The sequence below is a fragment of the Epargyreus clarus genome, unplaced genomic scaffold, assembly GCF_041222505.1.
Source record: "Epargyreus clarus isolate Ecla_fem2 unplaced genomic scaffold, WU_Ecla_fem_2.2 ptg000001l, whole genome shotgun sequence".
NCBI lineage: Eukaryota > Metazoa > Arthropoda > Insecta > Lepidoptera > Hesperiidae > Epargyreus > Epargyreus clarus.
The window spans coordinates 13,441,870-13,469,515 of record NW_027332209.1 but is presented as its reverse complement, the minus strand read 5'-3'; the positions used below and the strand labels follow the sequence as shown (position 1 = coordinate 13,469,515).

At 40.1% G+C, this 27,646-nt stretch overlaps 1 protein-coding gene across 2 annotated transcripts; it reads right to left on the bottom strand.

Moving 5' to 3' along the window:
- Nucleotides 1–1,881: 1,881 nt before the first annotated feature.
- pcx (pecanex) lies at nt 1,882–27,483 on the bottom strand. Of its 2 annotated transcripts, none has more exons than XM_073089375.1 (27): nt 26,999–27,483; nt 23,600–23,763; nt 23,045–23,160; nt 17,914–22,442; nt 17,180–17,344; nt 16,226–16,370; nt 15,649–15,815; nt 15,189–15,345; nt 14,542–14,667; nt 13,933–14,049; nt 13,426–13,578; nt 12,311–12,507; nt 11,739–11,908; nt 11,200–11,373; nt 10,619–10,766; nt 10,042–10,193; nt 9,018–9,201; nt 8,689–8,858; nt 8,038–8,168; nt 7,158–7,268; nt 6,674–6,771; nt 5,769–5,909; nt 4,991–5,056; nt 4,381–4,502; nt 3,271–3,691; nt 2,689–2,845; nt 1,882–2,025 (listed from the first exon to the last, which is right to left on the bottom strand). In XM_073089375.1, exons 1-26 carry the CDS (start codon nt 27,149–27,151, stop codon nt 2,705–2,707), a joined length of 8,418 nt encoding a protein of 2,805 aa, XP_072945476.1. In that variant the 5' UTR covers nt 27,152–27,483; the 3' UTR covers nt 1,882–2,025; nt 2,689–2,704. The 2 variants fall into 2 exon arrangements, with proteins under 2 accessions (XP_072945476.1, XP_072945543.1); XM_073089442.1 differs by having other exon boundaries at nt 4,402–4,502.
- Between the last annotated feature and the right edge of the window lie 163 nt (nt 27,484–27,646).

The following is a 27,646-nucleotide window of genomic DNA, read 5'->3' as shown; positions in this document are numbered from 1 at the left end:
AACCTTTATGTTTATGCACAATATCGCAAAATATCATAATAACTTGCAGACTTTATATAAAACATAATTTAAAAAAAAAATATGATGCTACATACGATCCTGAACCGCGCAATCGAAATTTAAATCCTATAACCTTATGCATATATTAGTGGCGCCCCCAACGGAATAAATGGCATCCGCTAGTTCCAAAATATATAACCTGTAGGTATAATAATAATTTCAGCTCATATTTTATTAATATTTTTTTCATCTGCTGTCATTATGTTATTTTACAAATACGTGCACAAGGTTTCACTTGTACATTAGATTTTTTACACATAAGCCACATATATAGCGTATATGCAGTTTATATTTGGTGTCGAAGAAAGACTAAGATATTTTTGGGAGCGAAACATCGACCTAATTTATAAATTTTCGTGAAAAAAAAATTGAAAATAACAAAAATAAAAAAATACATTCTACTTAAATTAAAAACACATTTTTACACGTGAATGGATATACAAAGTTACATACCATATTATACATTATATACAGTATTTACACACCAACACGAGTAATACAAAGCTACGTACACACAACGAAGCGTTTTTTCCTTACACATATACTTATATACACATTGAAATCGAATAATCTATGCGAACTAAATTATAACATTATTTAAAATGTGGATACTTTACACAACTCCTACACTGTATATATACGATAAAGGTATTTTATAATATTTAATTACTATTTTAAAAAACGTCATGTTTATGTTTTCATTTTTATACTTTGGTAACAACCAGTCCCAAGAGAGAGTAAATGCCTCAATTTCTTTGAAAATTTGGCAGGTTTTGTATAATTATACATTTACGCGCAATTTATTTATACATTCTCAAAATATTTGCATTGTATGATCACGTAAATTACGATGATATTATATTGATGAATGCATACAAATAATTCTTGTAAATGTATGAGCTTTATAGCCTGATAAACATTTTTATATACATCATCGCTAGTCTTTCGGATAATATGCGACATTGTATAATTCAAGTATACATATATTTAAAAATGAATTAACCAATTGAGAAAATAGCTTATTTTAAACATAGAAATATTGTTGTTGATACAACTACGCAAACATTCATTTTAATTACAATTTTGGAAAGAAAATTCTTGTGACGTACTACAACAACAACAAAAGCTATTACACATACATTTTGCCTTAAAACATGATATGGTAAGTTATGACAGAGATATTACACATTAACGAATAACATAGACATTTGTGTATTTCGCTATTTTATAAGATAAATTTGACTAACTAACATTATTAATTAAGATAATCCTGTCCTTGTAAAAAATTACTGCACCGTTGATGCATTTTAGTAGAATAAAAATGATGTCGACATGGTATTTCGGTAATATCAAATGCAATCCATAAAGGTTTAAGTTTTTTAATGATACAGATTTCGAGAATTTTCAGATTTTCATGATATCAGTGAGCGATCGACCACGATTTTTACCAGGATGGCGGGTGAGTGGGAATTTTTTTGAAATGTTTAATTCTGACTCGTTTTAAATGTGATAATAATAATGAGAGATTAGTTTTATTATCTACATCAATATTGGATTTTAAAATCACTATACCATTAGTGTGCTTTTCCAGTTGAGGTGTACGAGGTAGCTAAGCTATGGATGTGTGTCGAATTCACCACTAGAATTTCTCGAAAATTCATAGAATGAAAATCAAAGAATTCTAGCAGGATTTGACACATTCTTAGGTTAACTGCACTAATCTCATGTCTCATGTCAATTGTTTAACTACAATTTATAAAATGTAAATTATGCAAGCTCTCCTGAGGGCAAAGTAGTGGCCGATTCCCACATTATTCTGAACCATACCGTGCCGTCCCAAACCATCGCTGTGCAGATCAAGTCCGAATAATGTGAAATGCAGTATAGGTATCCTTCTAGGTAGATAGTCCCTGTTTGAAGCAGTCCATATGTCATTATGCGGCGTCTAGAAGGGAATCCAGCATTCTGTGGAATAACACAAATAAGTTTTAAGACTCTATACCAAAGTTTCATGTATTCTTCTTAGAACATACAACTGCTTCATAGAACTGCCGCCTATGAACATCTGTAAAAAACTCTAAATAGGGTTCCAAGTCAACCTGTGCGGTACCTTTAAATGACGATTCAATGAATAACAGTATTTGGAAATTACAATAGTGATAATAATATGAGAAATATGCAAGTTATTTAACATTTTCTATATAGTAGTCGTATTGTATCACCGGTTCACCAATTAACGAGGGATGGGGGGGTTTAAGGAGAGAGGTCGTGGTCGGATTGACGGTGAGGCGGCCACCGAGAGAGGTTCGCGGCACTTGAAGCAGCACGGTAAGGGTCGTCACCTTACATCCGCAATATCGATATTAATAAAATCGACAGTACATCGACTTCAATCAACCCCAGATAAGATCATATTCCTACCCGAAGCCGACTACAAATGCGCCACTATCTTAGAGGACTGAGCTGGAATGCCTCGAAACGTATGTCTCCCTTACCAGGCCACAGTAGCAGCAGCGCTTAACACTGCTACTATTAGGCAGAAATTAAGGTGGCTCAGTGGCACCACGCCACTGAGAGTTCTACGACCTTCGAAGGGTTCACCACCACAAATCTCCAGTTGCTACGCACCTGGTCAGGGCGGGGCTCAGACCTCGTCGCCGAGGTCGTGTACGCAGTGCTCGGCGACGGGCACGAACTTGTCCTCGATCTGCAGCAGCAGGATGCTCTTGTCCACGTGCGAGCGCAGCAGCGGCTCGCGGTGGTTCGGCGTCCACTTGTGCACCACCTGGGTACCACGACGCTCATTATAGCAAAGTATAAAAGCATAGTAGAGCAGCGCATAGATATAAGCTAGCAGTTGATAATCTCCCTATCAAGAATGGTCCAAGATTCGTGTCTCTGACATGCACCTCTGATTTTTCAAAGTTATGTATTTATTTCAAATAAATTGTCACTTGCTACAACAGCGAAGGGATACCGGATAAATCTTGACGAAACGCACGTCTACCGATTCGCACTTTGTTTGGGCGACTTTGGCCTAAAACCGCTTTAACGTTAAGCGAAGGATGTCAAGAATACTCTCGACCAAGCCAGCTAAAAAAAATGATCTAAATTTTTAGGAGCTACCTCAGACAGACACACAGTTCAAAACATTAAATCAACTATCACCCTTTTTGCATTGGGTATTACAAATAGATAAATTAAACTTACCAATCCATCCATCCCGGCCATGGGCACCCAGCTACCCCAGAAGTTCCTCCCACCCCTCTCCCTCTGGTACTCCGACGGCCACTGCACATCTATCCTCCGCCCGAGATTGATACAATCGTACACGCCAAGCGGCTCCACTATCAACACCTTGCTCCCAACACTAACGTTCATTTTCATCTCACTACGCGCAGAATCCGACCTTTTGATCTTAGTTTTCACTTCCTTGGGCTTATTCGGATCTTTTTTCGGTTCCTTCTTGGGTGCTTCCTTGTTCGGATCGGCATAGTGTGTTTCCTTCAGCGGTATTGCCTCTGGTTTTTCGATGTAACGACCGGTGAGCTCACGGTAACTCTCGCGTTCGTGGCGGATCTCCTTGCTCAGTTTAGAAAGATCCTTTGATGTGCCCTCGTGTAGGAAGTATCTGCGAATAGTTCAGTACATTGAGCATGATATGTAAAACTTTACATATAAGTGAAGCATGCATGAAAAAGCATAATATAACTTAAAGATTGTAATACTCAAAACAAAGAAAAAAGTGATTGCATGATTTTGAATCATGGCATGATTAATTTTTTGCTCGTTAAAAACATAATTTAAAAAATAATTCCTTTTAAAAAAAATATAGTATATAAAGAAGTATAAGAAGAATAGCTGTGTGAAGTGATAAGAGTGACGAATATTATGAAATGTGCAAAAAACATGTTCAGTGTTCATATACTTGTTATTATTGAATATTTTCACTCCCTACCTTTTGCATATTGGTTTTTTATGCCCGTTTTGGCATTTATTTGTTTCTTTTTCTGTGTTTTTATGTAAGAGCGTGTCTATATTACAAAGTTATTAGCATCATATATCCAAGTACATAGTCAAAGTAAGTCCATTTATCGTTACAACCATTAATGCAAGTGTAACATGTAAGTACATATATATGTGTGTGTATGTCTCTGTGCGTGTCTTTATGTCTCTCTCTGTGTGTATGTCTCTCTGTATGTGTCTGTGTGTGTGTTTATGCGCGTGTCTGCATGTTAGTGTGCGCGCGTGTGTGTGTGGGCGCGCGTATGTGTGTGTGTGTGTGTGTGTGCCTGTGTGTGTGTGCTTGTGGCGGTGTACCTCTTGAAGAGCGCGTCTTGCCTGGCGTTCCGGTTGGCGATGATCCGGCAGTCGGGCAGCGACACGTCCGCCGCCGCGAGCTCCTCCAGCGACGAGCCGCCCGACGCCGCCGCGCGCCCCACCTGCACGACACGACACCGCACGACACGTCACCGACGGTTACCGAACGATACTAGTAACGACTATCGGATACTAGTAACAGTTACACACCAATAAGGACATGTCACTGATTAAAAAGGTATTCTGCCTGTTCATTTATACCAATACCAATATAAAATTAAAGTATTGGCGTATTTTAATTAAATAATACCAATTATATACCTAATACCCAAAAAACAATATATTATTGGGAATGTGAAATTATGGGAATGTGCATGAAATGTCTATATGTGTGCACTTACATACGAAAAATTGCCAATACGCATTATTGGCATCACGTGTACGTGCAGTGGCTCGTACAAAGAACGAAAAATCGATTAAATCGAAAAAACAATAATGAATAGTAGTAAACATAATACTTTTAGTATTGATTTATTATTGTATTAGTTAATGTGTAAAACATTTAAAAAGTATAAATATGATTTGATTTAACTTTGCAAAATAATTTTACCTTAGCACTGGCTGCTCGTCTCGGCCGATCAACCCAACCGCACTCCATTATGTTGCTATTAGAGCCCTGTGAAATTAACAACATAATTAATAATGATAACATTCATTACAGGTGTAATTTTAATATGGGCTAGGTTAGGTCGAACGAATGGTCACCCTGGGAGATATCTTGCCGCACGCAAACGCATCGCAGCAATTTGTGTCGCGTTGCGAATTCGCATCGCGTCGCATCGCAGTTTTGTGTACGAGCCCTTACAAAGAATTAATCTCGTGTATTAGGCACATACGCAAATATATTATTGTTAAACTATTGCGTTTATTTATTATGTCTTACTAGCAGTAGTAAAGGCCATGAAAATTTGCCGATATATTGATATGATCGTTTGCGTGTTTAGGTTCAAACGTCACATTTGTTTGTTTCCTAAACAGAATATATTTTCAGTCTTACAGTAATATTTAATTCATATGTATGCCAGACTACTAGTTGTTAAATGCATTGCATCGAATATAAATGATTATGGGCTGCATTATTCACTCGTTTAAGGGATTTTGCTTTTGTTGGTCATTATTTTGTATGTTATGCTTTGTATCTTTGTGACTTAATATTGTGTGTAAATTAATTGTTTGGGCAATAAATCATATTATTATTATTTATAAACCAAAATACATTCTGACGTTTCCGCGTGACGTGCAAACTCTTTTCAAATTCTCCGTCCAACGAGCCCCAAGACACAATCGTATTTAGCAAAAAAACAGCAAGTTCCACAACAGAATCGCACCTGCGGCTCATCGGCGGCGTGTTGCGGGTGGTGCGCGTGGTCGAGGTCGTCGGCGCGCAGCCGCAGCGTGCCGCTGGCGGCCAGCAGCCGGAACGACGCGGGCAGCGCGCGCTCGCGACGCACGCGCACCCGGCTGCCCGGCTGCTGGGAGGATGGCTTATTAAACACGTATTACACGTACATACAAGTAAATTATTAGTGTTTAAAAACTAAACACCACCCAAAAATAGGACAACGGAAGTCGTTAATCCTGATTCCTAACGATCCTGATGTGGAGAATAGGATAAAATTATTAAAATCATGTATTGTCATCGGTTCTTGATAATTGTTCAAAATTTTAAATTAATCTGATCGTTCAAACTGGGTGAAAATTGAGTTCGAAGATTTCGTTACATACATACACAGATAGATACAACCAAAATACAAAAATAATTGGTTAAATGCAAGTCGAACTCGCACAGAGGGTTCCATACCTCCATTTTTTTATATTTGTTATTATACCAGCCATAAAATTAATTGTAAATCTTCCTACTACGTTTAATAGATAAAGCAAAATAATACCTAAAGCGGAAAGCTCCGAAATTTTGTGGTTTCGTAGCTCTTTTTTATTTTCAAGCTATTTTTATTTTTAGTATTTGTTATGTTGTATGTGTTGTTAAAAATTTAATTGTCTAATATTACAGTTCAGGATATAGGACCCTGTGATAGATAAACAGATAGCAGAGGCTTAATAACAGGGTTCCGTTTTTAACCTTTTGGGTGCGGAACCCTTAAAAACAGAAACAGATTTATATCAATTTAATAAAATAATTATTTTCTAGTGATAAGACCACAGATCCCAGCATTATGAGGCCATTTTGAGAGCATATTGATTTACACAACGTATAATGATAACGATATATCACCTGGCTGCGCGCGCGCATGTTCCTCTCCCGGCGGCCGCCGCGCTCCTCGCTGCGGCGCCGCGCCTCCGTGCTGTCCGGCACGCTCACGTTCACGTACGCTGGAATGTGTATATTATTGTTATAGTACATGTCTGAATAAGTGTGTGTATAGGTATTACGTAGGACACAATGTTACATTCCAAAGTTCTTTGTTTTAGAAAATAGGAAGTGTCTACTTCAAAGTTCAATTATGGAGACTTATAATAGTTACATTTAGCAGGGGTTTCCTGGTTTAAAGAGATTTATAGACAGAATTATATGAGGAATTCCATCTTAGTCCTCGGAAGCAATAATACATATTCATGACTGACCTCAGACAAAACCTATAAACCATCCTATTTAAGATTGATAACACATATCCAAAGTCGTCGGTGACCAATCAGGTGGACTACAAGCTACTCAAAAAACGCTATACAAATGTACAAAATATACAAGGTTACGTTACCAGGCTCCTCCTGTGTGCGCTCATGCGAGTGTTCGCGCAGTAGGCCGGCTAGTGACGCCAGTGTGGACGACGTTGGCTTGCCCGCACTGGCCAGGCTACCCCGCGTACCCGCTGGAAACACATTGCATTATTATTTATACATATTTTTATGTAGGTTAATGTAAGTGATGTATGCTTATTTGGCAACACGATAATTGTTAAACATCTCGATATGTATTGCTCAATGAATTATTTTAGTCTGTCTGTGTGTTAAACTACAATTTATTTTTTTTCGGTTATGTATTCGATCCATTGGGTAGTTGCTAAGCCGCTGCTGCTTAAGCATTGTTGTTTCAGCGACCAAAATGTTGCAAATATATAATTTCAATTGAAAAAAATCTTAACAGCCTGTTGCTTACATGTCAGTTAGAATTCTGTTTGGATACATAAGTTATTAAATAGTCAGTGTTAACCACTTCTCAATTGCTGTAAATACCAGTGCCCCAAACAATACTAGCAACGAGCGGTCAAACTAAAATATTGTCTGAGGTGCACTTTCTCTTGCCCACCTGCTACGTCTTTACGTAGGAGTGAGTAGGCGCACAGAGTACTGACGCGTGTTACTTAAGCGTAAGTGTTAAGACCTGGCCACACAAAGCGCGTATAACGCCGCGCTAGGACGTTAGCGCTAAAAGTAAATCCTGACGCTATACGCGTACGCGCTCTGTGTGACCGCTCATTAGTAACCCCATACAACACAACTCGGCGCTAGAGCGCGACGTCAGGATTTCGTTCTAGCGTTGACGCCTAGCGCGGCGCTAAAATACGCGTTCTGTTTGGCCGAGCCTTTAATGTGACTGTTGTACAAGTGTGCGTAGTAGTGTTAAGGTGTTGGTCTCACAGAGCGAGGGGTGCGAGGCGAGCGAGGCGCGCGCGGCGGGCGGCGGGCGCGGCGCCGCGCGGCCCGCCTCCGCCGCCGCCGCGTCGCACGCGCCGCCGCTCGAGCAGCCCTCGCCGCACCGCCGCCGGATGCTGCGGGGCACACGGTTATATTAATACGTCATCGCACAAGTTTCATATACACGCGGATGTTGCGACACGCATACACACGCTCATATACAAGCTAGTGTGTATACACGTACGAACATACCAAATCTTATACATTATACTCGAGATACATACGGTTACATAATACTTACAAGTTGCATATACACGACGAATGTTGCGATACGCAGACACATGCACCTGACGTGTATAGAGACGTACATACATACCGAATTTGTATTGGTCTTACTGAACGAATACTAACGCCCGCCGAGCGGCGAGCACGCCGTCACGCGAACACTGGCGACACCCACCGTCCCCACAGCGTCGCGAGCTGGCGCTTGATGGCCGGGATGGTGACGGGCCCGCCGGACGGCGACACACCGTCACGCGAACACTGGCGACACCTACCGTCCCCACAGCGCCGCGAGCTGGCGCTTGATGGCCGGTATGGTGACGGGCCCGCCGGACGGCGACACACCGTCACGCGAACACTGGCGACACCTACCGTCCCCACAGCGCCGCGAGCTGGCGCTTGATGGCCGGTATGGTGACGGGGCCGCCGAGCAGCGAACACAGTTGCGGCGAGGTGTCGGCGTATGATGTCGTCAGCGGGGACACGTAGATCGGGTAGCCGATGGGTTGGTCGCACGACGAGTTTATTATGTTCCGAAGTGCCTGCGGGAAATGGTTTGGATTCATATTAAAAGGTGTCCGGCTCGAAGGACCGAACAGAAATTTCATACATTTTTATATTTCATAGAAATTTTACCTTTCAGTCAATCAGTATTATCTACTTCTATTCCGATATTAAACATCATATTTATAGCATCTCACCTGTTTAGCGTTCTGTATGGACCCCCTCTCCGGGTTCCTGTTCCTCAGGTAGACCAGCTCCTGCTGCTGGCCGGCCCACAGCCCGCGCACACACTCGCGGTTCAACTTGATCACGCGGAACCCTAGGTGGCGCTTGTTCAGCATTATTATCTTGTAGTCGTCGTTGCCTTCGTCCATTACGTGCCTGGAAGACGAAACTTTGATTACGAGATTGCATGTGACTATAAAAATTGAATTTTCTTAAAATTTACCTTTTCTTTTAGTTTGTTATTCATCATTATTTCCTAGAATTTAACCTTTGTAAGCAACACAAGATGTTTTTTTTTTTTTTTAAATTGGACTTGCAATTACAGTTTTTTATACAACACACTTTCAATTCCCTGCAGTCTTTGTAAGTGCGTATGACATTATAACAGAAGTGATACCTTCATGCGTATTCTACGTAACAATCCCAGATAAGATTAGATTCTCTGCTGAGGCAGATACGCCGCTACCGCCGATGACTAAGCCGGAACGCCTCAGGAAAGTAAGTCTCCCTTACTCCTTCAAACCAGAACACAGCAGCGCTTAAAACTGTTGTTAAGCAGAAATGTGTGTGGTGGTGGTGCCACGAGGGCTCTACCACCTTCAATAGGTATGTCGGTGGTGCCCCCAAAGGGCTCTACCATCTTCAGTAGGTGTGACTGCGGATCATCATCAAGTGGGACGTCATACTCTCCGGGACTTTCATATGTTAAGGCAATGTTAACATAAGGGCGGTGAGTATGGATTTTAGGGTCTCGAGGATCCCTTCTTTGCCCGGGCAGATTCTCGGTTGGTAAATACCCCTCGGGTTCTTGATATTTATTCATAAAAATATAATGTTATTAAAAACATTATAGAATAATGAAAAAATATAAAAAATATATCATCCCACTGTTAAGTGGGTGATTCGGTAATCGGTACTTATGCGTCGTTACCGAGCGGACGGTCGGCCTCCTGATGGTCGGAGGTCGCCAGTCTACCAGCCTCCAAGGGCGTGTACCTGAGCGCGAGGAGGTGCGGAGCGCCGCGCAGCACGTTGTACCGCCAGGCGGGCGCGGCCTCGTGGCAGATGACGAGGCGCGCCGCGTGCGACGCGATCGCCGCGTACAGCGCCGCGCTGCTGCAGTACTCCTCCGGGAACATGAAGTGGTCCTGCGGGAACCGACATGTTATCACAATGTTCTCGCGACTGGACGGTTACTTACCAAACGCCAGTCTCAGCTGGCACGTGTAACCGCGACTTAGATATGTTGGAGCGATCTCCTAAGTGTAGGTGTTAGTAATTACTGTCAATATCGATAAAATGTGTATATCGATAGTGTTGTAAGATGACATTCAAGGTCATCTATTCTCCCAGCACAGATAAATAAAAAAGACGGAAATTAAAAAAGAAAGCAGTTGGCATACTAATTTTAACCATTTTTAAATCAATTTTTAACATAATTTTGTTTGTGATCTACTGATACTGGAAGCGGCTATTGATCTATGCATTATTATTTTTTAAACAAGCTATGTTTACCTAAAATACTTAACTATAGATAAAACTTACTATTAATGTATGTACAATAAACGAATACCTGATGCAGTTTAAGCGCCATCCGTATAGCGGGCGCGAGTACGGAGTGCAGCAGCGACACATCGCTGAACACCCACTCGTCGCGCGCGCACGTGATGCGGAAGTCGCCCTTGAACAGCGAGTGCAGCCCGTACAGGAAGAACTCCACGCTGCGGATTGTACGAAGCTTAGTTTAGTTGGTGAACACACAGTGTGTTAATGTAATGTTTAAAGGTGTTTTACTACATCACGTTTTGTAACAGCCCGTAATGAGTATTCGTTTTCGTATGACTGAAACAACAAACAACTGAAAAAATATACAGTATTTTTTTTTATTTTGTTTAATGTACGAAAATTTATAGGAAAAAATATTGATTGATAATATTGTGTGTGTGTGTGTGTGTGTGTGTGTGTATGTGTGTGTGTGTATGTGTGTATGCGTGTTTGCATGTATTTGAGCGTATATGTGTGCCCGCCTCCTCTCTGCGAATGCGTTTCTGATTCTTACTTTGTGTGCAGGTCCATATGCGCGGGCTTGTTGTTTACGTGTGTGTACACGCGGACACGTGTACATACATGTTACGTGTGAGCATGTGCGCTCACCTGGAGGCGGAGATGTGCTGCGCGGCGGCGAGCGCGCGGCGGCCGAGCAGGCTGAGCGCGAAGCACAGCGTCACGAGCGGCGCGTCCCTAGCAGCCGCCCGCCGCCGCCAGCCGCCGCCGCGACGAGCGCCGCAGTGCGCTATCCACTCCTGGTACGTCGCGCAGAACCGGGACCTATGCAACAACCACATAATACGTCATCAACTGTGTTAGAAGCATACGCCACGCACGCACGCGCGGCAGCAGAGGCGTGGCTGCGTGCATCACTTCCGTCGCCCTCTAAAACTTTAGTATAAGCAGCACGCGTCACTTCCGTGACTCGCTAAAACTTATGTGTTAACGGTACGCGTCACTTCCGCCACCGCTAAAACTTATGTATTAGCGACGCTCGTCACTTCCGCCCCCCGCTAAAACTTAGGTGCTAAGTTAATAAAATAAAAATAGTGACTTTATTATACTACTATTCCTAGTCTTATATTATCTAAAATGTGGAAAATATTGGGTTTTAAATTAAATTATTAAAACACACAACAAATTACCTAGTAATCCCAGATGCTCTAAAATCGTAATCCTCATCCAGGTTGACGTTGAAGATGGGGTCCAGGTCGACGAAGGACCTTTCGTTCATGGGCTTGAGGGCTTCAGATATAGCTGGCGATGACAGCCACTCCTCTAGCTTGTTTGATTGGATCGTGTAGTAGATTATACTCTGGAATTTTAAATTATCATAATTATGAAGTAATTACTAATGCAATTATGTGAATTCAGACCGTTACAATATATTCTATTGTTTTCTATTTTATTCAGGCAAGAGTTATGTCTGTAATGTAATATACTGTAAGATACTGAGTAAATAAAAGGGGTGTTGTCCATACGATGCATCTTTTATTACTATTCCATTCGCTACAGATCTTACTCGTATAATACCAGGTTTCATGACACTCTAACACATACATGTTATAATTTAATATATGACATTACAAGTATAGAAAGCATCTCTTTTCATGTACTTTGATTATATTCAAATTCATAGCCAAGCGCTGAATTTAGACAATATATCTAACTAAGTTTACAGGTATAACAAGTTATAATGAAGTGTGTGTGTGTGTACCTTAACATAGTAAGTTAGCAGCATCTTCCTAAAGTCGAATATCTGCAGCATGGAGACAGCGCTATTGTCGGACACGGAGTACCCCTCGAGCACGTATCTGGCGGCGGCGAGCTGCCACGCCAGCCAGCGGAGCGCCCAGCACGCGCCCGGCGACAGCACCCGCCCGCCGCACCACCACCGCCCGCCGCACACGCCCTCTGGCACAACACACCACGTGACGTCAAGAGTGACGTCAGGATAACGGCGCAACGAGACGTCCAATACATCACTGACATACAGTGCAGCAAGAAGATGCACTTACGTCAACGATATACTGTGCAGCGAGACGACGCACTTACGTCACACCGCAGATGTAAAGCCCGCTCCACATTATCGCGAGAACGCGAGAAAAGTACGAGAAATGAGAATGTGGAGCCAATACGAATCGGGTCTTTCTCGCGTTCTCGAGAACGTGGAGCGGGTTTAATACTGACGCCATGACAGCGCAGGGATGACGGCGCGCACGTTCCGCGAGACATCATATCGAGATAGCGCTTCGAAATGCTGTACGTGCGTTACATCGCATACGTGACGTCACGGTAGCACTGCGGTCGCGGTTAATTCTGATATGTTTTTATACAACACCAAAATAATGTATCGTATAAGACTGTACCCAACGAATTAAGCTTTTAGTCTACCAGTGATTCATAAACAGTAGATTAAAATTAAAATACTCTTTTTTTTTATAAAAAAATGTGAGCCGTCACGGGACGCCTGGCAGATGTGAAACATCGACATTATTTTGTAAAAGTAATATGCAGAAAAGAACATTGTGATAGGAACTAAATATGTCATAATGATAAAATAAAATATTACGATTTTTTTCCAGATAACGATGACTATTTATTGAATAAACATTTATTTTCATTAAATACAAAAATTTACGAATTTATTTAAAATCGTGACTACTTAATTTTGCGCATGGCGACGCGTCGCCACACTGTACACACTACTGCACATAGACTGTATATATGCACGGCATGCGTCGCCACGCCAGAAATCGGTTTTACGTGCGGCTATAGATGTTTCATATCAAGATAACATTTTAGTCTGCTAAATCTTTTTATAAAACTCACCACTACTCTCTTCAGGGCCCTCAGATATAGCTTCTACTTCCCTCTGTTGACAATAAGTTCCTCTGAACTCCAGCCCACGAAGTTGGAAGGACACCAATCCATTACCCATCTCCACTATATGGACCAGGCAGTTCAGGTAATCTGAGGCTAATACTGGAAATAAGAAAACTTATTAGTACTAAAATCGGTAAAAACATAAAATATAAAAAAAAAAATAGTGAAAATTGACTCAACGATGAAATATTCCTATATTTATGTTTTAGTAATTTTTATTGTAAGATTTTCTAAACCATTCAAAAAAATGTTTTATTTATTTTATTTTAGTAACTAATTTTAATAGATATACAACAATTTGTTAGCACGTTTAATAAGTTGTTTTAAAATCCCAAAAAATACACCATAAGAATCGGGTAATAAAAATGATAGTGCATATTATTACAAACATCGACGAAGAATTAACACTGAATGTATGAATGAATTGAATGAACTGACGATATGAATGCTCACCGAAACAGTCCCCTTGTTGCACGGCGCCCCACCGCCCCAACATCAGATCCCCGCAGAGGTAATGTTGCAACGAGCGCGTCAGGTGCTCGTAGAATATAGAGTTCAGGTTATTGTCATCTGCAAAATAATAAAAGAAAATAGAGGAATTAATCTTCCATATAGTTATTAAAAGAGTGTTTGCGATATAAACATTAGAAACCCAACTTGAAGTAATTTGACAGGTATTAACAAATGTTAATACCTGTCAAATTACTTCAAGTATACCCTGTATAGATAAATATCTATACAGGGTGAATTTTTCAAACGGGCCTTCAGGGCCAAATCCGAAACTATAAGGATTAGCGAAAAATTCTGAAAGGAGTTACGAGGCCGATTTTGATAAAAACTAAAACTGCATCATTACTTTTTTAAAATAACTTTTTCCCTACCCGGGAATCGAACGAGTTCATTTTGAAAAAAAAAAAAAATAGACCCTCTATATTATTCCACTATCTGAGTGTTGTAGTGTGTGTGTGTATGATATATGACTTCATAAAACAAAGGGTCCCACTAGTACCCGCTGTTCCTTCTCTATACTAGAAAATTAGTAAACCAAGTTTAAATATTTACCTGCTCCTAAATTCCGTTCCAGTTGTGACGAAAGCCTCGTATTGCTCTGGTCAACTCTCTTGGTGTTGTAGTCGCGCTCCCAAAACTTCACCGGACGGACGTATGACGTCATGAATATTGCACTGCCTGTAATATAGAATTTATAAAATGTACGCTTTATTAAAGAATTTGATGAAAAACTCTTCCTATGAGGAGAAATTAAGTCCTTAATTACGTAAATACTAAAATTTAGGCAAGGCTATTTAGTAATGTACGAATTAACTGTATGAATTAACATTTTTTAAAAGTGAGGGGAGGGGTACGACTGTCTTAAGTTCTTCTGTACATCCGCCGGACATGATATTTTTTTTGCTTTCTACACTCAATCCCACACTATGATTCGTGTCGTGGTTACCATGTACACACACAAAAACAAATACACAAACACCCAGATCCAAACATATTCTAATCAACCTGTCTGGCGGAGATCGAACCCAGAACTTTTTCGCGTCAGACCGGTATGGTGACCGCTCCGCCGAGCGGGTCGCCCTTAATATCAAGGTCACTAGTGGACATAAGTAAATGTTTTTTGGAGAGTAAGCCCCAATTAATTCAATAAACTATCTTTCTCTGATATATCAATATGATGATATAATTATATAACGTACCCAGCGCGGGTGTGAGCGGCGAGGAGAGCAGCGCGGAGACGGCGGCCTGCAGGAACAGCATGGCGGAGTGCGGCACCGAGAACGGCTGCGCGAACGCGTGGAACGCACTGCCCCACGTGATCTGCCACGGCGCTATGTACGTCACCACGAACTGGATCTGAGGATGCACAGGTTTTATACATTGTTTTGACATAATATAAGTAATAGTAATATCCACATAATGTTCGGATAAATTGACAGTATTATTCCACCTTACCCTTAGAAAGAAATAAAAAAAAATGCTTTGGTGATAATAAATTCCTTTTGGCCCACTTCCTTAATGAAGCTTATTCTAATTGACCGATACACAATAAAGTTGGACCCTCTGGGTCTGGAAGGAATATTTTGTACGGAAGTTTCTTACATATATGCTGTAAACAAGCACTAAACAATAAATTCTTAAAAAATATATATAACTCACCTTGAGCAAAAACTCATACACCTTGCTGAATATGATCGCAGTAATGAAGTAGTCGACGAGGAAAGTCTCCGAGACCTTCTGACTGCCGAGGTCCCTTTGGAAGAGCAAGAACGCGAACACCACTATCAAGTATTGGCTATCTGGTTCCGAGTAGGCATTCCTTAGACCTGAGGGAAGATTAATTTTGTTTAATTATTACATCTATTGTCATCATAAAATTATATCATAAGACTTTGAAGAAATATGTTAAACGGCGTCACCATAGTTCAACCGAATAAAATTTTAATTATTACTTTTCTAATAGCTAGTAGTTCTAATTTCAAACTAGAACACAGCAGCGCCTAACACTGCTGTTATGAGGCAGAAATAGGTGTGGCGGTGGTCAGAGTCGAACCACAAAGGGTTCTAACTTCACGCCACGGTAATCACGCTATGAGTATAACGTCGGCAGCAAAGAACAAACGGCTATCTACAAAAAATCTTTGCTGCGACGAAAATAAAGTAGTTTACGACAAAATCATTTGTTAAACTGTTTTTGCTTCGAAATAAATCTTGAAATCTTTAGTAACCCACTAACATTTAAGCGCACAAACGCATATGACGAGCGCGCCGACGGTGTCGCCGTACTTGCCGGCGATGGCGGGCGCGTCCGTCGTGGTGGCCGCGATCACCACCGCCGGGTACAGCACGTTGCGCTCCAGGAAACACAGGTACACGTATATCTGGGGAGAATGCGCGTTATAAGGTTAAAGTACATGAATGTTTGGGGGTGAAAAGATAAAGAGAGGTGTGAGAGAGAGAGGAGAAAGCGACAAAAGAAAAGAAAGAAATAGCGAAACAGGAAGGGAAAAGAGGAAGAAGAGAGAAACTTAAGCTGACAAGTTCTACTCGGCATGATTTTTTTTTAATATATTTATACCTAACGATAAGGCAGACGGGCTACCTGGTGGAAAGGCACCGTCGCCTATGGACATTTGCAACACCAGAGGAGTCGCCAATGCATCGCCGGCTTCGGAGGAGAACTCTTTTTGCACCCCTCTTAAACAGCCCCATGTCATAGCGCGGCAAAAATGATCGTTCAAACCGAACCGTGGAGGACCGCCATGGGTCCAGTTGATGTGGATGGAACTTCGTCCCTCCGCAGACTTACAGGTTCTAACCGATGTTATTACGGGACTATCAGGGGACTCGTATGATATAGAATTGTACATATACACAAATATGAATAAATGGGAAGAAAAGAAATGTATGAACCCTTCACGAATTTCAGGTGTTCGAACACATGATATTATTATGCAGATTTTCACCTAGCAATATTTTTACAACTTAAATAGACGACTTAGTTCCACGATGGAAATTGAAGTCACATATTTTATTGTGAAACTTAGTCACAATTTAAAAATATTTCTTTGACTACATTGTTTCTAACCTGATCTGTGTTGGAACATTATCCTTGTCAATCCAAAACATCTAAAAAATAATTATTGAGTGGAGTATAAATAAAAGTTTAAACAATAAAGATAATAAGTACCTTTTCAAAGCACATAAGCCTCGCCGGCTCTGTGACCTCGAACTGCGCGTGTTCGTGTTGCTTGAGCACGGGCCCCGCGAGGCAGAGCCAGGGCTGCTGCTTGCGGAGCTGCGGGATGACGTAGTGGAGCACCCAGCCCAGGATGCCCGCTATTATCAACAGCGCCTGTGGATAGAGGGTTTTAGTGTGTCGGCGGCGATCGTTACATTGTATTTTTTAGTTTCGTGAGACAGATGGGATCTCATTCAATCAAAAAGCTCATCTATTGAACAATATTGGATAGACTCTTGAAATATTTACAGAGTTCATGTTGTTTTCCATTAGAAATCGGAGGATTTATTAAGTATGTTTGCACGTTCCAAATGAAATTGAAGTACTAAAAGTACACATAGTCTATATGGTGGTATTTGTGGTCATTCCCGGCTACTGACGTGTCACGTATAAATAAAATTGTAAAAATACGACTTAATATTGATCACAAATGAGTAACTAATCCTGACTAAGTTAGAATGCCGTGTGTACTTGACCATCACTCACATTTCTTTAAACCAGAATACAGCAAGCAGCATCACTTCACAATTCCTGCCTGCTTCTTATATTTAACTTACGTAAAAAAATAATGTTCAAAACTGACTTAGAATCGTACAAAACTTGTATACTAATTATTAATTTTAAACTGAGGTCCGTATGCATATTTTGTAGCTATAAAATAATTAAAAAGTATAAAGACTTACCGTATTAAGTTGCGGTCTGAGCGTCGTGAACACAGTAGTGCAGTGCAGCGCAAACACGAACAGACCGAGGAACGTGCATACTATGAGATCATTCTTCAGCCTCGAGTTTACTGTCGCTTGCAACTTCTTTGGCAAAGGGTCCTCCATGTCTTCGTCAGTCTTATCAGCACTTTCCTTATTCGTATTAGAGTTTAGCGTATTGGAATCGCGGCTTTTGTCTTCGTTCTCGTTCGCATCAGCTTTGAGAGACGACGTCGAGTTCATTGTGTCTCCACGAGGATCCATTTTGAGGGAACTAACGCTTGAAGTCTGAGATCTTTTCTGTGTCCTCGCAATATTCGTCTCCGAGCTAAAGTTTATCTTCGACGCCGAACTGCCGATGGAGTTCTGCTTTGAAATATTACTTTCAGAATTGTTTTTCTTGTCTTCCGTGAGAGTGTTTGGATCAGTCTTATCCATGTCTGGCGCGCATTCAGGGTGAACGGCATACAAGTCTGGTGGAAGTAAATGCTTCTTTATTAAATTCCAAATCAATGTGTAGTCGCTAGCGCTCCTGCTTAGGTGATACGCGATCGGCACCAGCATCCCACAGAATATGGAGAACAGAATATTGTGTTTTTGGTGTTGCGATTTTTTCCCTTCAATCAAACCGCTGTAAGCGAAACCGTACAACGCTCCTACTGCCGCTATGGAACGCACAACACAGTACACGGCAGCGCTTAAGCTGCTCGTTGCATTGCCACCGAATACATGCATATCAATTTGCTCTAATAAGTACATGAGAAAGGTATTCACTTGAGGAAATAATCCTAAACTGAACGCCAAAGGAAAAAATAATAGGAACTTTGATAGGATCTCTTGGATAACATATAAAAAATCTAACTCATTCATCTCGAACCCGTATATTGTTAGAGGTTTACTATCGTCCACGCTTCGTCTGCTTCGCGTGTGAGTATCATCAGTCGGAGTGATTTGCTCCAACTGACTGTGGACGATGCATAATATCGCTGAACATATGCAAAAATACACAGGACGGGAGAAAACAACCATCTTGTTAAATCCATGCACCGGTGACGCTGAATCTGGTTGAACGCTTTTCAACAGAGAGTACTGACTTCCAGCCATGATGAAGCAGAACCAGAAAGCGTAGATGTCCCGATAAAAGCCCAAATTCAAGACCATAGAGCCCAGCACCGCAACACTCACGGCCAGCAGTATCGATATGAAGGTCTCTTTGAACGTCAAATTTCTATCGAAAAGTGCCATGAGTTTTAGCCTGTCCATCGTGACCTTGATTTCGAAATATTTCGATAATTTGAATTTGTAGTAGCTTTTCTGTTTTGGCTGATTGGCTTTTTCTATTTTGTCCATTAGTTTAAACAATTTATTTCTAATATCTACACATTCTTCGCCTATAGATGGCATCAGGCTCGTCGGTATACGGGACGTTGTTATCATCTGTTGTTGTGGGTGCTGTTGCGCCAGTTGTTCATTCATTAACATGTTGATGTGCATGCTGGGGAGGCCCATCCTGGATTGCCTTTCTGCTTCTATCTGTTCTAATAAACTGTCAGTGACGTAAGCAACGGGTGATCGTGGTTGATCCGTGTGAGTCCCAGTCCCACCATCAAATACGTAGAAGCGTTTATTCGAGGAGTTAGTGTTTATAGGAACTACTGTGGATACATTATTGTTACTAGATAATAATGGATTATTACTGCCTTGATTTGATGAACTCTGATCTATGCTATCTCCTCGTTTCGACTTTGCTATACTTTCGCTGTTGCCAGCCTCGGACTCCAGTGAGCCGCAACTACCTTCTCCTGCGGTTTCTTGAGAGTTGTCAGGGTTGTCAGCTGGCTTTACCCTGTTGCATCGACTGCTGTCTTCCTTTTCCGGCAAAGGGATCGGCTGAGCTTGAGCTCTCCCTGAACTATTCTTGTCAAAGGTGTACGACATCCAATTCCCATATTCATCCATAAAACAATGTATGGCACCATCGGTTGTGTCCTCAAACGATGTAGCGAAATGAACATTGCTGGAACTACTAGCACTTTCCGGGTTCGAAGGTTTCTCTTTCTTCTCGGGATTGTTCTGTAAGGCTGGATTATTCCTTTGGCGTGTTGAACGTTTAATTTTTCTAACTCGGTTCCTATGATTTCTGTCCATTAGCGGTCTTAGGCGCTGTCCTTCTTCTACGTACTGTACGAGTTCCGGTGGTGCATTGTCCAGTGCACAACAAGGCATGAAATCGACCCTCGAGTTTAAGAAAGCTGCTAGCAAGGGCATAGTGGTTGGTAGTAACGTGTTTGTTGACGTTTGAGCTACTTCCTCGATGGAACGTTTGCGGGTTTTGTGCGCATTTTCCCTTTCCCCACGCACACTTTGTCTATGACTTCGCGGTCTCTCCTCTCTATTTGGTGGTGGCATAACGACTGTGTTTGCGTTGGTCGCAGCAAATAAACACTCCAATCCTTGTACCAAAGCAGCTTGAGCTTCGACAGCGTCCATAAGAATCCGATCCTCATTTTGATTCTCATCTCTCTCCTTCCTAGAATCTCTCTTCTTGTTCTCCTTCTGGGACGAAGCTCGTGAACGCGCTAAGTTTTTTATCTGCTTTGGTATGGCGCCCAAGTTTTTTGGAACGTTAGTTGAAGACTCTCCAAGGGCGTTAGCGAGTTTTTGACGAAGGACTTCTTCGGGACCCAGACATTCTTCTTCTTCGTCCTCCTTGTAACACGCCCCTGATCTTTTAGCTTGTGGGGCTTCCTCGAAAAGCCAATCTAAGCTGTAAACACTTTTCTCATCTGCACTTTTGCTGTCACATGTCAACTGAGATTCTTCAGTTTCCGGAGCATTGTTTTTGTCATATTTACCATCATCCTGAGGCCTTTCTAAATTCGTATCACTGCTACTGCTAGAATTAGATATATCGTGGTCCCACAATTTCTTTTCTACGGGTTTTTTGTCTTCTACCTTCTTTTCAGAATCTGGATTATCATTTGACTCTAAACTAGATTTTTCTATAAGCAAATCTTTAGAACTAGCGCTAGCTTTATCAAAATAGTCGCCGTTGGGATTATATTTACAATCGCAGGGATTTATTTGCCTATCAGACCTTTTTCCATCGTAATGTGTATCATTTTTAGATAACTTTTTCAGTCTTACATGTTTTGATTTTTCATTTGGGCAATCTGTATTATGCCTCGTGCCCACGTGGCGTTCGCAGCAGTGCTTTTTGCCTTCATGGGGATTTTTTGTGCGAACTATGCGCACTTCTGCAGCTCGGTCTAGTAAAGGTGATCTCGACCCGTTATTTTCGTAATCAGAATCGCTCGATCGCATAGCAGGTGAATGCTCCGCGTCCCAATCGAAACCGCGAAACTGTTTCTCATCTTCATACTCACTGTAGCTTTCTCCACTGGAGTCTAAGTCTGTTTCCTTTTGAGATGTCTGCATTTCATCAGAAATTTCTGCTATGGGATAAACGATTTCAGAGCCATACGTTAAATACGGGTAGCTACAACCTTCACCCGATTCGTTTTTTGGGTAAAGGTTCAAATGAGGGCCGCGAGTTAAGCTCTTACTTGGCGGAGGAATTACTGCACTTTTAGGATTCTTAAGCATTTGCCCGCCAATAGTTTCCGCACTATTTGGGTGCGGGGATAAATTCGATACACTAGGAGGTGGGCAACCAATTTCTAAGGCGGCGCTTTTAATACGCCTTACGCCCGGACTCTTACCCTGTTTCTTGTCAGCATCACCAGCTGGAGTTTCCGCCATCATATATTCACCTAATTCTACGCTAGCGAAGAATCCCGTGTCCGCATTATTGGAATGCCTTCTCATGTGAGAAACCAACTGCGCTGTGGAATTAAGTAGCGGCAACTGTATAGTCGACATCGTAGAATTCGAATTTCTTCTCATATTAGACGACTGCGCTGTGGCAAGTGCCATAGCAGACTTAGTGCAGCTTTCGTCGGGATAGTTTGTGTATCTTCGCCTATGAGCTATCCGTTTTTTGGGCGATGGAGGTCCCACACTAGGTTCGGAGTTGTCTCTCGAGTCAGAGCTTAGTTGTCTAGCGAATTTTGACTGATATGGTTCCCCGGCCGCCTCACTACCATCAAAGTACAACCATTCCTTAAAAAAATCCCTGTTACTTGACCCGCGGCGGTGGGGGCACTCGTGATACCGTCGGCTAACTTTAGCGAACGGACCTTCATCAGTCAACATATGCATGGGTATATTACTATCTACTCTTGGGTTTCTAGGCACTTCTTCGACTATTAATTCGTCAATTCTGCCGTGTCCTCGCCTGGTTTTGGTTCTATGCTCCCTCTTGTGGCCCGACTTAGACCGGCTTCTATTCGTTGGACGGGTTTTGGAAGGCCCCGGTGTTTCGGCGGGTTGCGCCACGCACAGATCTGATTTAGTGGTGGCCACTGCTTCCGCTTGCTTTGCAGACATAGCACTGTCTTCCATACTTGACTCCGAACTATTTTTTCGATGTACATCTACTTTCAAGTCTGAAACAAAATATAAAAATTAATTGATTTATTTTGGCCATATAGAATTAAAGAATTAAAATTACTCATCCTTACCAATGTTATAAATCCGAAAGTAACTCTGTCTGTCTGTCTGTCTGTCTGTCTGTCTGTCTGTTTGTCTTTTCTTCACGCCTAAATCACTGAACCGATTTTAATGAAATTTTGTACAAAGATAGTCTGAGAGCCGAGAAAGGACATAGGATAGTTTTTATCCCGGAAATCCCACGAGAACTAGGGATGACGATCTAAGATCGATTAATCGGAGAATCGATCTTTTGGACCAAAAAAATCGATTATTATAATCGATATTAGTAAACATTGAATCGTAAACTTTGCATTTGATCAAGTGATGATCTGTAGCAAAGTTGTTGTCCATGAGCACACGAATTTTTCAGAGTTGGTACGACCAATTTTCGCCAGATGGCGCCACTGGTATTTCAATGAAGGTACGAATTTTAAGTTTTATGTATGTTAGTATGTCATATTATTTTCTTTTAAACGCGGGCGAAGCCGCGGGCAAAAACTAGTTTCTAATAAAATTTAAGCAACATTTAGTACTAAGATAAATAGGTAACTGCTACCTATCGTACTGTTGTTCGGCTTGTGATACTCCAGCGAAGTAACGGAGTCGTTGTCGCTGGTCGCCGCCGCCGCGCCGCCCAGTCTTAGCATTTGCATCTCCATGCCTTCCTCTGGACTGCAAATAAGTAAATAATTGACAATAACATTCGTAATTATTTAATAGATAACATTTTTTAGAAATAATTAGCTTGAAATTCTATCACCTACATGATAAAACTCTATGACTGACTGACAGCTTAAACCGATTTAGAAACATGAACTTTATTTATGAGCAGGTATTTTTCAAATTCAATCAATTATGTTTTATTGATCACTAATTCGTCACCTATTAGATTACAGAGTTCTGGTACTAATCAATGGTGATCTTGACCTGTTGTTATCGTAATCAGAATTGATTGATTGGACAGCGGGTAGATGCTTTGTATCCTTGTTTGTCATCTTTTAGCTTTCCCCGCATTCGTACAAATCTGTCTCCTTTTGAGATGCCTACATCAGAAATGTTTGCTATGAAGTATAACATCTCAGTCATACATTAATTATAATAAACAACTTACACAGTGGTCTCATTAGTGTTTCCTGTGTCGCTGGGCTGCACGATGATGCACTCCTTGGTGTCGTACATGTGGTGCAGGCCGTGGTTCAGCAGCTTCAGGCAGGTGAACAGCAGCGCGACCAGAGCGCAGTAGATGAGCCACCCAAGACTCGCTGGTGGGAAGTACTGAAAGGGAAGATTTGTGTGATTGATTTCTCTACAATACTATAGTATATGAGAATAATCTCCAATTTGTTTTAACACGTGTTTTTCCATTATCCTAGTGACAGCATAGTAAATAAAAATATATGAAAGAAATCTTGCATTTCATCCCTACAATTTTGTAAGTTAATTATCATATAATTATAAGATGTGTTAAGTTAAAATGGTTAAGAACACTATCCTTTTAGTTTATATCAATTTCATATGAATTTCAACCACTTCCCAGTGGTATTCCCATAAAGCCCATAACAATAAGCAGTAGATATCCTATTTTTAGAAAAAAATGTTATACATGATTTGTATACATTTATTTCTGCAAATGTCTAAAATATGAACATAAGATATAATTTACAAATAAAGATGAGGTTTTCCTAAACAATACAAAACCAGACCAGACCACAATCAATATAAATTACACTTGTCGTAACCGACACTGTTTTATTGATTCTCAATGGTCAATTAAGATATCACGTAATGTGGCACCATTTAATGTATCAATTAAAATGGATTGCAGTTCTAGGTTTGCAGGCATGTCATTGAATATGTTGTAAGAATCTTGAACTACATTGCTGAAATGATAAAGGTTGAAGGTTCCATCTCTGGCCAGGCAAGTTAAAAATATTGTATTTAGAGATAATTTAGTGATTGTAATTAATTAATTAGTACAAATAATAGGCTAGAGTGCAATTAATGTAAAGTTTTTGAATTTTGTACTTTATACATACAAAAAAATACCTGTCTAATGCTCATTATCTAGCATTATAAAAGTAATTAAGATAAAACTGTTTTAAAATAACCCAAGATAAGCTATTTAGAGTAGCAAAAAAACATATAATTAATAACATACAAAAAAATGAACAAATTTCAGACACATACATATATTAAATTCGTTGTTCATAAAATTGCATTGCAAATGGCATTTGGCATAGAGACAATATCAGGAACAGAACTGACTAATGAACTAAGAATCTAGAATGATTCACATTTCACTGATAACAGTCACGTCCTTGTACTGTACAGCAATGCCAACCACTGGGCAACCAATGACAGTATGAAGCAGATGAGCATATTCTTTTTTTATAATATAGGAGTAAAACGGCTTTACCGATTATCACCAAATTTTATATGCATATTCTACTGAATATGCAGACATACTGGTCTGAGAATCAGCTACTATCTATTTTTCATATCCCTAAGTGATAAGGGTTCTTCACCCTTAACATTTTTTTATTTATATGATAACACAACGTTTGCCGGGTCAGCTAGGATACTGTAATATTGAGGATAATAATATTAAAACGTTAAATAAAGGAGGATAATATTAAAACATTTAATTATGTTTTTGAATGTGTATTATTACCACTGCCTAAAGAGAGGTATTTCACATGGACTTTAAACCTCCATCTTTTGATATAATAATCTTATATACAAAATTCTTGTGTCACAATGTTAGTTACCACGATCCTCCGAAACAGCTACCCCCAAGTGATAAGGGTTGTTCACCCTTAACATTTTTTTATTTATTTGGCAACATAAGGTTTGCCGGGTCAGCTAGTATTTATATAATTATTTAGTAGAGTTTCACCAGGTGTATACTTGAGTAATCATTTAAATGTATTGTATTTTGTAATTAATAATTCACATAATTACACTTGTTTCGAAGTTAGCCTTTTCCATTAATATGTATGTTATTTAAAATCAGTTACAGATAAGCATAACCTTCTAGCATCTTGTATGGCCATGACAATATATATAAATTACATACTTATTTTATACTACTTGACTTGGCTGATACATATTTTTTATATTATAGCAGTAGTAGGTAGTAACTTTAATTTACTCTACAATTATTATTTAATTAGGGTTGTAACTAAGGTTGGCCACAGATGAGTTGCTACCCCTGAGGATTAGGTTGAAATTCTTTGTTTCAGTGTCTCTCTTCAAACTAAAATACTGCAGCTCTTAACACTGTTATAAGGCAGAAAGAAAGCCTAGCAGTTATAAACATAAATTGTATCAAGGAAGAATGCATTCCAGAATACATGCCTACCATCCAAAAAACTGGCTTTCATATAAGTGTCTTATTTACTCATAATAGATATTGAGTGGGAGATAACTAGAAATCCCTTCATTTTGGTTTACCAATTTTATTGATACAAGTAATATACATTCATAAGACAACAAATGCTATAAAGTAGCCTAACAGGAAAATGTAAGTGACTTGCAAAAATAGATTTTATCTCATGTTTTCCCAGACATTCTTATGATTCATTACTCATCTAAAACATACTCAATATCACCCCACTACTGGCCTCGGGACTGCTTAGCCATGTGGGTGAAGCAATTATTTGAAGGTGGCTTCATACATTGAGTAAATTTAGATAATCATATAGGATTTAAGTACTTTCAAATATCATGCAGTCGAGCAGGCAAGAATGCATTTCCTACATCGTGACTGATTCCATCTAGTGGAATTTCCAATTACATGAGAATTAATGTTGCATTGGACAATGTGGCACATGTGTAAAACATTTTAAATGTTTCTATCAGTTTGAAGGTTCTTTCCTCCAATGTAATTATTCTAAACTTCCAAAGGTTCGATATTATCTTCACGTCAACATGCTGTATTGAGCGTACAACAACATACAACAGTGATGTTGAGATAGTCCATGGATTTCTTATTGCTCAGGAATACTATGTTGGACGGTCTTATATTCTGGAATGGTTCTAATTACACTTGAAAATCTAATACAGCTGTTTAAACCTACGATGGTTTTGATAAGTACTATTTTTATTTACAATATGATATATGTGTAAAGTTGGATGTTTCTAATTTTTAATAATATAATCTAAAATCAAAGTAATTAAATGTAATATTATAATTTATGATGAAATAAATTAACTATTGATTATAATCAATAAACAACTGTCACACATGTCAACATCACATTACTAAAGTCCTTGAATGCATGCAAACCTTGACTGAATATTAATAACTAACATTATTTCGCAAATACGTTTCTAATGAAATAAAACGAAGATGCTAATAGCGTCGCAAGTTATTTGGAAAATACCAGAGGGCATTGACCACAAATTGTTAGTCACAGATCACTGACAATTCAACAACAACAACCTACAATGAAGTGACCTGATTCTGTACAATATGACCATGCTCCGCGCACACGTATCACCCGCTTACCAGATAAATAGAAAACGGCAGGCATAACAGGAACAGCCAGATGTACAGGTGAACGGTGTTGCAAAACAAATTCTGATGGGGATCGTAGAACCAGCCTCCAGTCAGTGATGCCCAAACACCCTGGCGCAATATCTCGAGTGTCTGCGAACCCATTGTCCACACTATGTCCACATTTCCGCATTTAATTCACTCGCCACCTACACGCACTCAATGTTGTATCCAAATTCATAATTCACATCAACTAATGTCCCGCAATCCAATAGTCTTTCCTGCCATTTTGGATGACAATATACACACGAAAACAAACCCTATAGACATCGATTGTTGTACGTATGTTCCACTACTCATAGATGTAAATTATTCACAGTCTAAATATAGATATTGCACGAAACGTTTAAATTCAGTTTCATACTCCGATTCCAGATAATCACACTGAAATAATTTACAGAAACAACACTTTCGATTCTTCAAAAATTATTTGGCAGCTCAACTTGCAAATGTTGCCCACATAAACCATAAATAATTTTTAATTTGGTGTTGCCATGGATAATGTATAATGCGCTCCGATTAATATAATGAAGAAAACCGGTAATGTCATTGAGACGATGACGATTAATTATCTGTAGCATTGTTTATCATTCATTGGTT

Bases quoted from the DNA above. Each gene is read 5' to 3' on its own strand.
- pcx (XM_073089375.1), bottom strand. From the start codon at position 27,151: ATGGGTTCGCAGACACTCGAGATATTGCGCCAGGGTGTTTGGGCATCA. The intron at 15,816-16,225 runs GTTAGTGGGTTA...ATCTTCCCTCAG, and splicing joins ATGCGTTTGTGCGCTTAAAT to GTCTAAGGAATGCCTACTCG. The intron at 9,202-10,041 runs GTACACGCCCTT...TTCGTCTTCCAG, and splicing joins CCGCACCTCCTCGCGCTCAG to GCACGTAATGGACGAAGGCA.